At 51.3% G+C, this 17,026-nt stretch overlaps 1 protein-coding gene across 3 annotated transcripts; it reads left to right on the top strand.

The window, feature by feature from the left end:
- The first annotated feature begins 240 nt into the window (after positions 1-240).
- Positions 241-8,697, top strand: CUNH1orf116 (chromosome unknown C1orf116 homolog). 3 transcript variants are annotated; one of them, XM_050327058.1, is made up of 4 exons: positions 241-1,425; positions 4,584-4,714; positions 6,025-6,202; positions 6,633-8,697. In XM_050327058.1, exons 2-4 carry the CDS (start codon positions 4,628-4,630, stop codon positions 7,817-7,819), a joined length of 1,452 nt encoding a protein of 483 aa, XP_050183015.1. In that variant the 5' UTR covers positions 241-1,425; positions 4,584-4,627; the 3' UTR covers positions 7,820-8,697. The 3 variants fall into 3 exon arrangements, with proteins under 3 accessions (XP_050183015.1, XP_050183014.1, XP_050183013.1); XM_050327057.1 differs by having other exon boundaries at positions 241-1,599; XM_050327056.1 differs by having other exon boundaries at positions 241-3,737.
- The last annotated feature ends 8,329 nt before the right edge of the window (positions 8,698-17,026 follow it).

Here is a 17,026-nt window from a genome sequence, read left to right as displayed (position 1 = left end):
TACCGGGGCTTTAATTAGCTGGTGTTTCCACTTCCCTGTTCTGTGGAGCAGGGAACATGTGTTGCAACACGGCCTTTTGCTAAAAATACAAATTAAAAAAAAAAAAAATCACTGAAGCACGAAAACGTGAATGAATCCGGTGGCCGTGCCAGTGCTAGAAATTTCCTGCAGGGTTTCTGCTTGGATGTTTGTGGTTTATTCAGTGAGCAGCGCCTCGCAGAGCAGGTACAATTCAGGGGAGGGAGGGTGGGAGCAATGGCCAAACGGCTGTTTATCAGCGAGAAAAGTTCGAATTGTAATAGTAGAGCCCGAAGTCGGGGTAGTAACAAACCACTGCCTTCTCTCAGCTGCCCCTGCAGCACCACCTGGGCAGATCAGGGGCTGGGGGTCGCTGCCACCCTGCACAAGGTCCTGCAGATGGACAAACTGGGCTCTTCTTTACCCTCCCCTGGAGGGAGGCGGCAGAGGTGGTACCCTCTTGCTCGGAGAAGGGGATGCTGCTGCAGGAAACGCCTCAGCAGAGTTCCTGAGAATGTATCAGCTTGAAGAGGAGTGCCATGGATGTCTCGGGGGCTTTAGCTTCACCCAGACTCTAGGATTCAGCCTCAGGCTGCCTAGTGAAGGAGTTCCCAGCTCCAGAAAGCCAGGGAATGGACTTCTAGAGGGGCCTGATGTAAAGAAACATTCCAGGAGGGGCAAAGGGACCTGCGAGTCGGTACTGGCACAACCAGCCCTGGAGAGGCACAGACCTGGGCACCCCCTCTCTAGCACGTCAATAAAGCTCAGTGGTGAAGCTTCCCTTCCAAAACACTTCCTACCTGTCTTTACACCCTCCTTCCAGCGCACAGCAGCACTCAGCAAACTTTTGGCCTCTGGGAAGCTCTGGTGATCTACAAGTACATACCTGTTCTAGCACAGTCTGTGTTTTTAAGAGCCGAGAAGAGGGAACCGGCTCCTACCCCGAGCCTGCGGGACCTCCTGCAAACAAACCACCTGGGAGAAGAAACCTGTTGTGGGGGTGACGCGTTGCAGGGCGCAAACGCCCAGCCAGGGACGTAATTACCGTGTACAAAGGCTTTTTGGTCAGGGCAGCAGCTCGGAGTGCCCCGAGTGTCAGCGAGCAGCTATGCGGCAGAACAGGATGTCGGATTAAGGAGTCTCCGGCGAAACCCGTGCCGAGGACATCAGAGGACACCCGGCAGAGCAGGGAAGTGAGTGAGCTGGGTGGTACCAGCCCGCAGCCTCCCGGCTGCTGCCTGAGCTGGCTCAAGAGAGCTCGGCACGCCGCGACCCAGCGCTTCGGGGTCACAGCATGGAGGACTTTTAGGGGCTCAGCCGTGCCCTGAGCCCAGCCCGGAGCAGCAGGAAAGATGCCCTGCGTGGGGGCGAGATGAATTTCTGTCGGCCCGGTGCTCCTGGCTGCAGGTGAGGGGCCGGGGATCGCCGTACCTGCAGAGCACCCGCGCAGCCTTATCTCTGCCGGGGACCAGGGTTAATGTGTAACCCGGCTCTGTTTGGTTAGCCCAGAAAAGCAAAGAAGTCCTGGGATAGGCACGGCGGGGAGAAGGAATTGGGCAGCGCGCACCGACGGACGTCCTGGTAAAGAAAAAAAAAGGAAAAAAAAAAGAAAAAAAGAGAAAAATATAACAAAAAAAGAATACAGATTAATAATCTATATTCCTTCTCGTCCTTTGCTTTCTGTGCTTTTCCTGCTCAATGGGCTGCGGGGTGAGGGGCTGAGCATCTCTGCCTGGGTGGGACTGGGGGGGCTTTGGGTGCCTGCAGGGCTTTGCTTTGGAAGGGTAAAATGTGGTGGAGGTGTCACCAGCATAGCTGGACGTGGAGGTTTGAAGGTGGTGGTGGGAGGCAAGCTGGGGAGACCCACAGCTGCTGGGAAAACTTGTGCTCAGGACAGCAAACAGCTCGGGCAGCTGCTGCATGTGCTTAATTTACTTGTTTAAATAGAGAGAAACTATAGATCTGCCACCATCCCCTTTCCCCCTGGGGTGGGATCCATCCCGCTGTGCTGCTCAGAGCAGGAGCAGCTGGGACAGTGCCTGCAAAGGGGGGGTTTTGCTTTCATTTGTGTTTCGGGCTGGCCAGGACAAAGCCCTTTAAGGGCAGCTGGAAGGCAGGAGGGGTACGGCTGCTCTGCCTCAGATGGCAAAACCACCGAGGTCCTTTAGCACTGCTGGAGAGCTGGGATAGGGAGCTTGGAGTGGTGCTGGCTAAAAGAAAGTAGCCTCTTCACATAAAGCAATTAGCATTAATTGCTACCCAGCACGTCTTTGATGTTTGAGGGCTCCGTGGGCTTTTGCAAAGGACAGTTATGGCAGCGGCCACGGAGGCTGAGGGAACTGGCCTTTTACTTTAGATCAAAAATAGTTTCTTCCAGTAGAATGTTTAGTGGGGGAAGAGATACACAGCACTGAAAACAGCTTTTCAAGTACCGTGTCTTGAAACGCTTGGTCGCATTTTTAGTTTGTGGCTGTTGCTCGGCGAAAAGGAGGAACTGTAGAATCCTTCTGAATCGTGAAAACTGGAGGGAGGGGTTCAACGCTGAGTTGATTTTTTTTTTCCTCTTTCCCGAGTTAAGCACTGGAGACATAATCTCATCCAGAGAACTGGTGGGCAGGAAAATGAGCTTCTTGTTTGGGTGTAGATCCTCTGCAGCGCCCGGAGAGCTCAGGACTGAACTTTGCCTCCCCCTGAGCCGGGGCTCGGTGGGTGCCAAAGCTTTGGCAGCCGCTTTAGGGTCTGTCCAAGTCCTTTTTGAATGAGAGAAAATTAGTTCTTTAGTGGACTGATGATGGTCGGCCATCCTCATGGAGAAACTGGCTCCCTCCCACCTGGAGGCTGCTGCAAGCTCAAGTTAAAGCAAGACTTTCACTTCCCCAGAAGTGTTTTGCTCTCTCAGATTTGGGAGGGAGCCAGCGAGAAGCATAAAAAACAATCGCGGTCAAGCCTCTTGCTACTTAGAAGTAGATATAAATCTGTAAATCTATATATCTATATATCTAATTCTGATATAAATCTAAATTTCACGTGGTGGACATTGAAGTGCACAGCAAAACTGTGCAGAAGCCTGAAGTCCCCTAAACTCAGCAGGTGTCTGCTTCCTGACAGCTCAAAGCCCTGGCTCTGAAGTGATCTGAATTCAAAGGATCCAGGGAATTGCTGTTTCAAAGCCACCACTTACTGCAACGTCATTTAAGCAGTAAATAATGCAAAGGCAAGACTGAAATATTAAACTCCTCCTGCATGGAAGGATTAGATCTGTCAGGGGCGTGGGTGTTGAAATCTGATTTTTGTGGCATATTCCAATTACAAAGGAATGCTTTCAGGGTCTAACGCTCCGAACAAGCAGCCAGTTCTGCTCACTTATCTCTGGATCTAATTCCCTGATCCTGCTACAAGCTAAAAAAAAAAAAAAAAAAACAACAAAAAAAAGCAGCAGTGTGTTCCTGCGGCCAGGTTACAGCACAAAGAGCTCCTCTGTCTCCTGCCGAGCAAATCCTCTCGCGTGGGTCTGTGAGTGTTGCAGGGGGTGTTTGTTTTGCTGCTCCCATTCGCCTCCGCAGCCCCAGTTCCCTCCTGAGGAACGGGGTGGTGCCTGTGAAGGAAACTGAATTGGTGGTGCCAGGGAATTTTGGAAGCTTCAGTGCTTTACATCCAGAAGTCATTGCACCTTCTGCGGGCGCTCGGCCTGTCCCCGCGGGCAGCAGAGCTCTCTGCAGGTATAACTGTCCCCTCTGCCACCAGGGACCCTGCTCTGGGGTGGTCTCGGGGTTGGGAACTCCAGTTCAGGGTGTTTGTCAGGCAGCTGCTGCCACACTGAGGTCCCTCTGGTGTTTGGGGGTCGGGGCTGCATCCAGAAGAGCATCAGATGGGCATTAAAGCGAGCAGAGGGGGACATTGGGGTGCTCTTTGCAACCCCCTGGGGCAGCTGCAGTTTGGGCATGGCCCCAGCGTGCCCTGATCCCTGCAAGCTGTGCCAGGCATGTGCCCAAACACGCCCTGAAGGTACAGGGGCACCTCCCTGGGGGCACCACCCCAGGGGCACCTCCCCAGGGCCTCCAAGGAAGGGTGGCAGAGGAAGCTCTTTGCCAGGAGGAAGCTCCTGACAGAGCAAGGATGTGACTAAACAGCAGCGTTTCGGGTCAGCATGTTCAGAAGTTCAAGCTGCAGGGCTGGCAGAGGGTGTGGTGGAGGGAAAAGGTCCCATGAGCCGGGGCTGGGACTTGAGCTGGGGCAGGATCTCTGCTGCTGAGCTCTGAGGCTGAGCTGGGCTTGCACAGCTTTTTCCCTTGCCTCATCCACCCCTCTGAGATGACCAGAGAGCCACCAACATGAGCTGGCCGTGGATGGGCTGTTCCAGGGCTTATCCCATTTAGGGGAAACTTCAGTTCAAGGATGCTTTGAAACAGCCCAGCTGTGCCTTCTCCTGGAGAGAGCAGCCCGAGATGGAGCACATTTACACCCATCCAGCGGTTTCAGAGCCTCTCCCCAGCTGAGCCAGGGGGTTTGCATCACCCCCAGGGGGGAATCTCACAGCTTAACGCTTCTCCTCTCTCCTGCTCCAGCCGGGATACTGCCCCCCACGCTGGACACCACGGCAGCCCAGGATATGCCCAGGAAGGAGCTGGGGATGGCTGGCTGCAACTCTGGCAGCTGTGACAGCATGATCAGCACAGCCTCCAACCACTCACAGCGGGTAAGTCACCCTGGTGTGCCCAGCCCAGGCATGGAGGGGCTCAACTCACCCCTCTGGGCAGCTTAGGAAGGATTTTGGTCAGATCTCTGCTCCAAACTGCTCCCCATCAGTGCTTTGGAAGCACCTGGGGGCCCTCAGACAGCACTGTGCTCAGGGCAGCACAGGGACCAAATTAATCCCTGCCCCAGAGCACTCCCAGATTTCCTATCCTGCCACGGGTGCAGCAGCACTTGGGAGCCTTCGCTCCTGAAAGGTGTCCTTTGGGACATGACCCCGAGAGCCCAGTGGCTCCTGTGCTGCCCAGAGGTGCAGATGGAGCAGGAACAGGGCAGGAGGGGCCTGACCATGCCCCCAGTGAGGGATTAGACCAGTTGGATCACTGGGTCAGACTGGCTCCAGCAAGGGTGACTTCACCTGGAGGAGACAGTAAGCTGTGCTCCTCCCACCTGGCAAGAGATTAATTTCCCAGTTAAGGCAGAGATGAGTTTGGACCATGGGTGTAGATGTGTAATTTTTCACTATCTGTCCATTAAAGCTTGTTTGTCTCCCAACACCGATTCCAAGATTGATGGGCTAATTACATCCTGTCTGGCTTGGAGCATAATTGATATGTGGAAGTGCAACACTCAGTCCTGGCAGGTTTTCCATTTGATGTATTGCAAACCAGAACCAAACCCTCTGAATTTAATAGGGATGGAAAAACTGGTTGTGATATTGCACGGTAAAAGATTTGGATAAGTGTCTCTGCTAAACAGCTCCACCTGGGATAATTCCTCGTCTGTGCTTGTTGATCTGATGCACACTCCATCCCATCCTGCACTTCACTGTTTTTTTCATGATATATTGCAGGAATCACCTTGTAACCTGGCACTTCCACAGCAATATCTGATATTGCAATATCATATCTCCTGGTACTGGAAATACAACAAAAATTAAACAGGAGCTTGCTGAGGTATGAGTGGGAGAACAAGGAGAGTTCATCACCTCCACAGAAAACAGTATTTAGGATGTTTAGGTTCAGCACTAGCTGAGCAGGACAGATGTAGAACACCCATGTCACCCATCTGCTCATATTTCAAAGTAAATTAAAGAACTAGAAGGTAGAAGCCATCTTCTGACACACAGAGTGGGGCAATATAAAATGGCTTGAAGTATATATATGAATATTTCTATTTTAGAGGAAGTTGTCTAGTTTTCAGTGGCTGCCATACCAATTCATGAATAGCCACTGGCCCAAGTCTCCTGGCCAGGAGCTGTCACAGGCTCCTCTCAACTCTCCTACCTTTACTGCTTTATGTTCTTTTTTCCAGAGTGATAACAGCTATGACTATTTATCTGTGGAAGAGAAGGAGTGTTTGATGTTCTTAGAAGAAACTATTGGCTCCCTGGATGCAGAAGCAGACAGCGGGGTCTCCACTGATGAGACTGACTCTGCAGAGCCCTCCAAGCTGCCTGGGATGCGGCCCAAGAGAGAGCCCGTGGGGCAGGGTGAGCTGGAAACCCTGCTCCAGGATTTGTGTGCAGAGGGAATGTCTGGGGAGCGTTCCCTTGGCAGGGAGGGGAGGAGCAGTGCCCCAGTTCTGTGTGTGTGGTGATGCACAGCCAGGTGATTTCCATCACTCGCTGTGGGCACCAGCTGCCTTCTCCTGGGCAGCTTTGGAGCAAGGTCAGCAGAACCACAGGGCTCGTCTCTGCTCGTGCTCCCAGCAGGCTCACACAGATTAACCTCATTCACCAGGTGCTTTGTCAAACCCAAAGTGTCTGTCTGACTTCCCAAGCAGTGACAGGTCAGCTGGAGGCAGGGTGAGCTCTGGGGGCAAGTCCTGAGCTGTGGCTGTGCTGGCTCAGTGGGTGTGAAGTGTGTCTTGCAGACTGAGCCTGTGTGTGGAATGATGTGTGACTTCATCTCTTTCCCCAGATCTGGGAAATGGAACTACCCCCCCAAGCAGAGGTCAGTGTGCAGCTGAACAGAAGAGTGGCAAGAGCATCTCTGCCTCCTCCAGCCCAGCTCCAGCAGTGGTTCCAAGCCCAGGCTATTTCAGTCTTCCAAGGAATATCCCTGCAGCAAACAGAGCTTCTGACAGCAAGGTGACTGTCCACACAGTGAAGGACCCGGTGCAAGGAGAAAAACCTTCACAGGAGGTGGCCAAGGAGGACAGGCTTGACCAAGCCAACGCAAGAAGCCATGTGAAGTCCATGGGATCTTTGATTATCCAACCTCCAGATCCCTTCCAGGATGACCAGGTGACCCACGAGTGGTCACGCAGCAATCGCTCAGATGCCAAGGGGCAAACAGCCAAGGAGACCAAGACTTGGATTTCATGGGGCCAGCCAGAGAAATCCACACTGGAAGAACCCCCTCAGGACCCTGATGCCAAGCGAGGGCCTCCAACCGCCCCCAAGCCACGAAAATTGCCACCAAATATTATCCTGAAAACCAGCAAAAACAGCCCAGTGCCACTCACCACGGAGCACAACCAGAAGGTAAAAGCACCACCTCCACCCTCAGCAGGCTCTCAGCCCAGCTCTGCCAGTGATGCTGCTGCTGAAAAGGTGAACTCTGGGCACCTCGACCCCAAGGAGAAGGAGAAAGCCCACCGGGAGGCTCTGGAGAAGCTTGGACTGTCACAGGACAGGAGGGAGCCCAGCGCCCACCTCCAGCCTCCCGCACATCCCCAGCCGAGGGATACTCCGCTCCCCGTCCCTGGGGAGCCCGAGGCAGCAGGAATCCGACAAATAGCGTTCAAATCCAACACCCTGGAGCGCTCTGGAGTGGGGCTGGGCAGCTACGTGGCCAACTCCAAGGAGCAGAACGCCAAGAGCAGCAGCTCCCTGGGCAAGATGTCCTTCATCGAGCGCCTCGCTCCCAGCTTCCTCAGGGGCGGCCGCCCCCGGCCCGTGTCCCTCGTGGCGGGGAAGGACTTCGCTGGCCTGAAGGAGCAGGGGCAGGTGGAGCAGGAGAAGAGCAGCAAGCGGAGATCCCACCCCCTGCCGAGCTTCCCGAGGCCTTCCCGCTCCGCCGTCAGCGTGAAGATCTCCCCGAAGGGCGCGGCCGACGAGAACCGGCGGGAGGCCCTGAAGAAGCTCGGCCTGCTGAAGGAATAACTCCACAGGCTGGTTGGGAGAGGGGGCTTTTCACCCCAAAACCCAGGTGCCTTCACTGCCTGCCCTCCGGCAGATCGCCCACCAGCCTCCCCTGCTGCCCCGGCACCTCAGGAGAGGCACCCGGAGGCGTTCGGAGCTTCACAACCAAATAAAGTAACGCCACGTGTACATAATTTTTTTGTATATAGCAAGTGTATATGAGCTATTTATACAAAGCATCACTCAGCATGTGGGCAGGGTGTTCTTCTCCTGCAAGGCCTTTAATGCATTTGGGGATTCATCGACACAGGGAAGCCACGGAATTAGGGGGTTTGGCTTATTTTAAAAGGGGTTGCCTGTGGATAAAGCCTCTCTGGGAAGAACTGCAGGACTCTGCTGTTCCTTCAGGACTTTTTTTGGTTTTTTTTATTGCTTTTATCACAGCCTCTGAGACTTGAGCACTCACCTGCCACACGCAAGTGCCTCCCAAAACCACCACTGCCACGCACAAAACTGCTGGACCAACAGGCACTGGAGGGGGCTCAGCAGTGCTCTCCCTCACACAGTGACTGCTGGAGGGGCTGGAGGGCTGCACACACATCCCACTGCCTCCTCTGCCACACTGCTGTCCCATCCAGCCCCAGCCACCTGGATCTGGCACTTGGAAGATGCATGAACGTCATGAAGTGACTGCTAAGAAGCAACAGGCTGTGCTGGTGTCAGATCCAGAAGTGCTGCCCAAAATGAGAGAGATGCAAGTCTGATACAACACCAACTCATTCCCTTTCAAACTCTCCTGGCATCTCTCAGCCCCAGCTGATGCTGCCAACATCTGTGCTGCTCACCTTTTATAACAGAGGTGGTTTATTTCTCTAATAAACTTGTTTATGATCAGAAAATGACTGTGGAGTACAGATTTATGTTGCAGCCAAAACTCTGGTAAAGCTAAATACTGAGCTTTAGCCTTCAAAATGTCTTGGTTTGAGGAGTGTGAGTCACCCAGGCAGCAGCTGGGCATTGTAGCTCCTGGGTCTGAACCAGAGACAGGGGATCCTGCACCCCAAGAGCCGCAGAGATGGGATTTTATATAAGTGCTCCCAGCACAATCAGCAGATGCAAAGTCTCCCATGGCAATTCCATGGAATGGCTGGTCTAGTGGAAGGTGTCCCTGTCTAGATCAGGGGGGTGGAACAAGGTGAGCTTTAAGGTCCCCTTTCAACCCAAACTGTTCTGTGATTCTCTGGCTCCCGGCTCTCCCTGCGAGCACAAAGGGGGAATATGGAATACCTGGTGCTCCTGTGTTTACTGGCAGGCTTGAACCAGCCTGATGTGCAGTCAGGCAGCAGGAGAGGTTCCACCCAGCCCTGATCTCCTCAGGCTGGAGACTTTCAAGTGCAAATGATCAACTTTAAAGGCAGCAAGAGCACTGCATAAAGAGGAGAGGAAGATGCAAGGTTAAGACCCAAGTAAAGGGGTCAGCCAAGCTCTTGCATGGTTTACTGGTACATTTTCATCCATGTGCTCCTCTTCTCTGACCATTCCACCTTACCCAAAGCAGATTCCAGCTACTTAATGCTCTGTCTGACTACTCATCACTTGCATAATGCAGATACATGACTATTGCAGACTCAAAGGTAATCTCACCTTGATTATCTAATGAGAAAGGAGGAGAGCAATAAACTCTCCCTCAGAGCACTTTTGGCCTGAAACAGAATCTAAACTTTTCTTAAAACCAGACTGTTTTGGAAACAAAAGGATTCTCTTCCAATCCTTGATTTTAGTCAAAACCAGAATGTACTGGAGTCATGAGAGCTGAGTTTTGATCAGATTTCCAGGCAGAAATCTCTCTTCCAAAGATTGCTTATTAACCTGTGATGGGGCGGAGTGACGTTCATTAACAGGAGCCGTGCACATTGGTATGAAATGCAAACAAAAGAGACCAAATGAAAACAACAGCCAGCCACCAGGAGACCAGGGTCATCCCTCTGGGAATGAACTCCAGATCTGTGCCTTTCCACGGGGTGAAGTGCTCCTGCTTGCTGCCAGATCCTCTGGGCTGGATCACTCACCGCGGGCAAGCCCCCGTTCCAAGGGCAGGCGTTGCTGTTTAACCCTGCAAGTCAAAAAGTGGCATTTTCCAGGCTGGCTGTGTTTGTAGCCACTAGAAACCACGGGTGTTTATGCCCAGGGGGTGTGTGACTCCTGGGCTGGGATCTTATGCAAGAGCAGGCCCAGGGCTCTGCCTGGTGCCACCCAGAGCCAAGCCCTGCTGCTTGAACAGGCAGTTGTGGAGGAGGGGGACGGTGCAGAAGGGGTGTGAGCACCCAGTTTGTAATCACTGGGCTCAGGCTGGGGGATTTAATGGCTCCTTCTTCCCTTTGGAGACAATGCATGTGCAACACAGTGTTTGCTGAGGAACCTGATGGGTTTTTGGTCAGACCTTTTCTCCTGGTCCCCTCCCTGATGTGCAGATTTGCATTACGCTGGTCAGCCCCCAACTAATTTAGTTAATTGCTCAACTACAAACCAGCATGTCCCTGCTTTCCTGAAGTGTGGCTAATCAGGCATCATTTTCTTGCATTCCTTGGATCCCTAATGTGGGTCAGTTCTCTTCCTCCCCTTGTGCACACCTTTTATGGGGGGGGCTGTGAAATGGTGCAGTTTTGCATTAGGAGGCCTTCCCCTTCTTTCAGTGGAAAGCCAAAGCTCCAGTGATGCCTGTTTGGAGAGGAATTAGGAGCCTGGCTCTGGGTTTTGTCAGCATGAGCCTGTTTAGTATTCAAAGACTGTCTTGGAAGGGTGATGGTGCTGCAAGGTCAGTGATGAAAACGATTGAATGGAGCTTAATGCTGCAAGCAGTTAATTAACATCAGTAAATTGTTTAGTGCAATTGCCTCCATGGGTCAGCCCCTCTCTCTGAAGAAAGCTTACATTAGTTTGGAAATTAAACTGCCTGTCAGGAACAAAGGTACTTGGTTTATCATTATCGTGTAATCATGGAATGGTTTGAGTTGGAAGGGACCTTAAAGCTCATCCCATCCCACAATGCCTCCCATGTACCCTCAGTGCCTTAATGCAGATTACACAGACTGTGTTTACGTGGCACAACGATGTTAAAAAAGACCTAAAGAAAACACTCAGCTTTGCATTTTGCACAGAATATTCATCTGCTTCTTAACTATCAGTCCCACACTGGCTCAGACATATCATTTCCATGTCTGCATGAGCCTGTCAAGACCTACTATCCCAATTAAAAGCATCCCGGTGCACATCTTTCATTACAAAGATCAAATTCAGGAGAAGTGGTTTGTTAAATTCTGGCAGTCTCAAAGAACATCAGCTGTGCTGGGCCAACAGTCTCCAGGAGAAATCGCTCCTCCTAATAACAGACTTTGTGCCTGTGCAGCAGCTTTGGTGCAGTGTCAGCTGGAGCCTTGGGGCTGGTGCCCCATGGGAGGTTGGGAAGGGGGGTTGGAATCTGCTGAACCAACACATCTCCCATTTGGAGCACACCAAACCTGGGCAGGGGCTTGCTGGAGACACTCCAGCCCTGTCACAGAGGCCTGGAGATGTGTGAGGGTGTTTAACCACATTCCAGCATGATTTGGGCAGTACTTGGCAGCTGAGGCCCTGCCCTTTCCCTGCTCATGTGCAGGTGGAGAGAAGGACCCACTCCAACTCCAACTACTCCAACATGAAGGAGGGATAAATTGCCCTTATTTCAAGGAATGTGGACTCTCTGCTTCATCATCAGGATAATTTCCAGGCTTTGCCTGGTGCTTTGTGTTGGTATTGCAGTCATGCAAGGCTGATGGAGGAGCTGTGGGGTGTTCCTGTGCCAGTGCCATGGCCCTTTGCATTCCTGCTGCCCCAGCCACCATCAGTGACCACACAAAGAGGGAGGCAGTGGGACCCAGACCCTGGATGTGTGCAGGACAGTGGGGTGGGGATCCATCCAGCCATGTGCTGTGTCTAATACAACAGGCTGCTGCTTTGGCAGCAGCACCACAATCCCTGGGGGGCATCCTGAAAGCCTGCAAGCCTCTTGGTGGTTATGATAAATTAGGGGTTTTTATGGAGTCAGGCATGGCAGTGCTGCTGGGGTTCAGCTCCTGTCACCCTGTCCCAGGTCCCCGTGCCCCAAGGCCAGGCACAGAGCTGAGCCCAGCTCATCAGCCCCCAGCATCACCAGGGCATCTCTCATTTTACAGCAACCAAGCAGGGCAAATCCTGGTCCTTTGAAATTAAAAAAAAACAAACAAACAAAAACACTTTTAACTTTGAAGTCCAGGAAGTGACAGAAAGGGGCACTGTTGTTCTTTGCACAGGGATTTGTGCAGCAGGAACAGATCTGGCTCGTTCCGAGCGGCACTGCCCTCACTGGGGTTTAATCATCAACTCCAGTGGGCACCTAGGAGCAGGCAGGGGTTGTTCCCATTTATTAATTACATCTCTGACTGCAGACAGGCTGTGCTGAGGTGCTGACAGCCACCTCCACAACAGCTCAGTGGGGAAACGTGGGCCTGGAGCCCTGGTGTGATCCCTCTGCTCACGCAGAAAATATTCAGCCTGCCAGCACATGTTATAGGAAGGAAATTCCCTTAACAAGCACAGCCCAGAAGAATAAATTCTGTAAAAATTAACTCTCCTTTAGTAGTAGAAGGTGTAAGACAGTGGTACTCCCTCAGGAGGGTCCTTTCCACGTGCTGCCATCACTGTTCCCTGCTGGATCCATCCTCCCTGCTGACTGCCCACTGCTCCCAGCTGCCTTGTGAAAGATGCTGAGAGATCCCCTGGTTGCTTCCAGTGTTGCTGCCCCTGCTGGTTTTATTTTCTTTTTTTGTTTAAAGGGGGTTGGAATGACATGAGCTTTAAGGTCCCCTCCAACCCAAACCTTTCCTTGACTTTCTATGATTCTATAAAATAACACTGAGTGGTCTTAGAGGGTTCCCACTTTATTGTATTCCATTTTATTGCTAATACAAGGACAATTCTATTGCTTTGCTACTGGTGTGGCAATAAATGTCCTCAGACTGATTAGTTGTGCTGAAGCCCAGCCAATACTGGGGAGTTTATGGCACAGGTTTGGTACAAAACACAACAATTACTGCAATATAAGTAATCATATCACGATAAAGGAGGCAGAATTATTCAACAGAGATTTGTCTTCAGGCAGGGACATTCCAAAGTGCTTCAAAGATTGTTTTACACAGAAAGCAGTCTGGCCTTCAAAGCTTGTCTGCACCCAAGAGGGGAAGAGCAGAACTTCATACCCTCCAGCAGAATCAGGGCACAACAGGTTTCTATCAGTCTCCCTCTGAACCCCACACACTTCTCACACAGTGAGTGTTATCCTGCAAATCCTGGAGACACACAGAGTGCTGGAACCAGCCCAGGGCATTCTCAGAAGTGACACAGGTAGATTTTTGTTTGCAATCAATCATTTTTATCCGAAGGGAAAGCAGACCGCAGTCCCTCTCAATAACACAAACTGTGAAATGCCTCCATAGTTTTGAGGATATCAGCGTGTCTGCACCTCTCTCAATCAAGATTATTTGCTTAGTGCAATAGAGGAACTGTGTGTGTACAGGAACAAACCTCCCTTAGTTCCATCTTCAGGTCCTGTGAGTCCATGGGCATGGCCATCACCCCAAAATAAACTGTAATTGTCACAAACATACCTGGGGTTTGGTGGGACCTGTGCAGAGCTCTGGCTTTGGTGCTGGTTGATGGTGCCTTTCCCGTGGCCACAAAACCCAGCAGCTGGCAGATTTTAAGTATACAGTATTTAGAATGCAGCAAGGTTAAATTCAGAGATAAATCAAGTGTGGACTGGCAGGGCAAAAAACCAGACAGACAAACGACCCAACTCTAAAGCAGGACTGTTTTATAGCAGGTGTTGAAGCAGAAACCACCTTTTTTGTGCTGGATTCAGAAAAAGTCCAGGATCAAAAGACAGGCACAAGCTCCATGAAGCACTTGGGTCCCTCAAACCACAGCTGTTTGAGGAAACACAAAGTTCTTACTTGCTGTGAAGTTCTGCCTGGAAGTGGCTCACAGAATGCAACATTTAACTACAAATGCTTAGAGGCAGGTGGATTATGCTGAAGTATTTTGTCTGCAGAGCGGGGGAATTCCTCTCAGACTCTTGCACTTTCTGCTCCTGACCTCTTCACCTTTTCTTTTTCCCCCTTCCATGATGTCACCCACTTCATTATGGCTAAAAATGACCATTTTGGGGTTCCATCCTCAGTATATTGGTGGCATCTCTGCTCTTCCTCCAGGCATTTTGACCATCTCCCACTTTGCTCAGCAATGCACAGCTAGATTTGAGAAAATTTTTGGTGCACTCATTTTTAAATTCTGAACATCAATATATGGAAAAAAAAGAATTAAACATCAAGAGGTGAGCAAAGACTAACTGAGCTGCAAGCTGCAAAAACCACTCTATTAAACTAAATTCCATTTGGAGGCAGAGCAGGAGAAGATTTCCAGCACCAGAAGCATCACAGTCTAAGGTAGGTGAGCCTCAATTTGCCCTTAAAATAGTGTTATTTGGAGAACAATGTACAATGATTATATGAGATTCTTTGAGGGATTTCATCTCTGGTATGTAAAGGATCTGAAATTTAAAGTAATTATTTCCATAGCAATAAAGGTAGTAGAGCTCATTTATAGTGATTTTTTCTTCTTTTAAGGTAGTTTGCCTTAATTTCTTTTTTCCTTTTTAAAGCTATAAATTAAATTACTGCCTCTTTTTGGCCACTAAAAATTATGTGGACAATTTTATTTATGAAAATCCACACTCAGAGAGACTGCCCAGTTATATAGGCCAGTTATGGATGGGAGCAGGATAATTGGTTTAATCAGACAAGTGCAGAAAATTGACCATATAAATATTTTCACAATATAAAACTGAAATGAGGACAGGAAAAAAACCCAATCATATATAGTTTACTTCTGGGATTTACATGGATCTCGTTTTTTCACACTTTCTGCTTTGTATTTAATGCCTATTTGCTGGAACACCTCCTTGCCTAAACCCTAAGATTAAATGAAATTAAAATGTAGCTGACAGCTCTGTCCTGCTGATATTAATCCTAAAAATGAGGAAAAGAGAGAGTGCACTGGCTCAGCTGCAGTGCTGTACATCAGGAAAGATTAAATAAGCACAGGGATAATATTTTTCCTGATGTAAACAAGGACATTCAGCTCATTCTTGTCAGCTCCTTGTTGCTTCAAGGCCTCCAGATTGGTGGGAATGATGGCACTGAGTGAAAATCCCCATTTTTCGAGTCACCCATCCCGTGGCTGCAATGAGGGAACTCCTGAGGCTCTGCTGAACCCACTGCCCAGAGCTGGGGGGGGACTGGAACATCCTCCTGGCCCTTTGCTGGGCACAGAAGGCTGGGCTGTGCAGGCAGATGTGGCTGGGCAGCTGTGCACAGACACACACACAGACACATCCCCCTGCAGAGCTACCTCAGAAACGGGGAAAACCCGGAGGGGAACACCCAAAGGGGATCCTGGGCCAGCTGGACCCCCCCACAGCCTTCACTGGAAGGGGAAGAGAACATTTCTTCAGCCCTATCTGCTCCAAATGCCTCTCAGAGCAATCCAGCCCTTTACCTCAGCAGATCCCAGCCACAGCCTCTCTCCCTTCTGTTTGATAACACAGAAATCAGCAAAATCCCACCCCCAGCGTGAGATTTTTGAAGTTTGCTGAGTGGACCCTCGTGGAGGCTGGGCATGGCGGTTCTCCTTCTCTTGGCAGCTTTGCTGCAAGGTGAGTCACCAAGAAACCAGGTGTCCAGCCAGCTACAGTGATAAGAACAGGTAAAGCTGGAACTGGGGACACAGGCCACGTTCTTCTGGCTAAATCCTCACTTGGACACCACATATATCCACCTGCAATATGGAAACCAGTTGAACCACCCTCCCTGCCCACTAGAAATCTGCAGAGAGTCAGCAAAACGTGGCAAGAGCTGGGAGGAGAATCCCAGCTCTCCATTGCTCTCACTGCAGCATCTGTGGGGAGAAGGAAGTTGCCAGGTCAAGGCAGAGTTTGCAAAAGCCAAAGGTTATTCTTAGGTGTTTGCCATTAACTGCTGCCCTCGACCTTTAACTCCAAGGCTGGTGGGGGTCTGGGACATCCTGTAAGGGTCATGAAGGGTCTCCCCATCTGTGCCGTGGTGTAGATGGGTAATGCAGCCCTGAGGGAAGGTACCACACCACATCCAAAATAAACTGCGGGCTCTCTGAGCCAGATGTCCCGCTGGTGCCGCTCAGAACCACCCCCCTGACTCGAAGGGGCTGGGTTTGCCAAGTGGGATCTGGTTGTCTCTGAGTAACCAACAGCAGTTTTTCTCCTTCTTTCCCTCCCCCAAAGAGCCGGTTTCAGGCAGCCTGTACGGCCCCAGGTTTTTGACCGGTGGGGTCGGAGGGTCCGTCACCCACCAGTGCTTCTACTCCGTCACACCAGCCAACAAACACGACCGAAAATACTGGTGCAAGATAGCAGAGAACGGGGTGTGCTACACCATCGTCTCCTCAACCTCCCCTGCCTCCCAGGAGTACGAGGGGAGGCTGTCCCTGCAGGACGTCCCCCAGAGCGGCACCTTCGCGGTGACGATGACGGGGCTGAAGAGCAGCGACACGGGCAGGTACCGCTGTGGCATCGGCCCCACCCGGGGGGGCCTGCACGTCAGCCTGAGCCTGACGGTTTTGCCAGGTAGGTTTGGGCAGGTGGGTGGGAAGCCATGTAATTACAGTCATGAGGTGTATACTTGCAATAGTGGGATGTGAAAGCACAGAGATTTGGACAAACCAGCTGTTCGTAAATGTAAGAGGAGGCTCTCCCCGACCTGGCTGTGTGCTGGACAGTCTCTGTCCTGCTCTCTCCCTGCAGATGCCCCTGTGTCGAGGCCAATCCGGGTCGTCCAAGGGAAGCTCCGTGGCTCTGTCACAGTCCTGTGCCCCTCTGGGGACACCCACAGCGGTGGGAAGAGGTTCTGGTGCAAAGTGGGAAGAACCAGCTGCACTCTCTTAGCCGACTCCGATGGCTACGTGGGAAGGAGATACCACGGGAGAATCTTCATCACCCCTCGGGAGAGCTCTGGAGCTTTCAAAGTCCTGATAAATGACTTAACAAAGGAAGACTCAGGGCTGTACATGTGTGGGGTGGAAAGGCTGAATGGTGGGGACAGCCCACAGGAGGTGGCTCTGCAG

This window comes from Myiozetetes cayanensis, unplaced genomic scaffold (assembly GCF_022539395.1).
Source record: "Myiozetetes cayanensis isolate MyiCay16 unplaced genomic scaffold, myiCay2020 scf32, whole genome shotgun sequence".
In the NCBI taxonomy this organism is placed as follows: domain Eukaryota; kingdom Metazoa; phylum Chordata; class Aves; order Passeriformes; family Tyrannidae; genus Myiozetetes; species Myiozetetes cayanensis.
This window is presented reverse-complemented; position numbering and strand designations above follow the sequence as displayed.

Coding starts and splice junctions, on each gene's coding strand:
- CUNH1orf116 (XM_050327058.1), top strand. CDS start 4,628: ATGCCCAGGAAGGAGCTGGGGATGGCTGGCTGCAACTCTGGCAGCTGT. Junction 4,715..6,024: donor CCTCCAACCACTCACAGCGG/GTAAGTCACCCT, acceptor TCTTTTTTCCAG/AGTGATAACAGCTATGACTA. Junction 6,203..6,632: donor GAGAGAGCCCGTGGGGCAGG/GTGAGCTGGAAA, acceptor CTCTTTCCCCAG/ATCTGGGAAATGGAACTACC.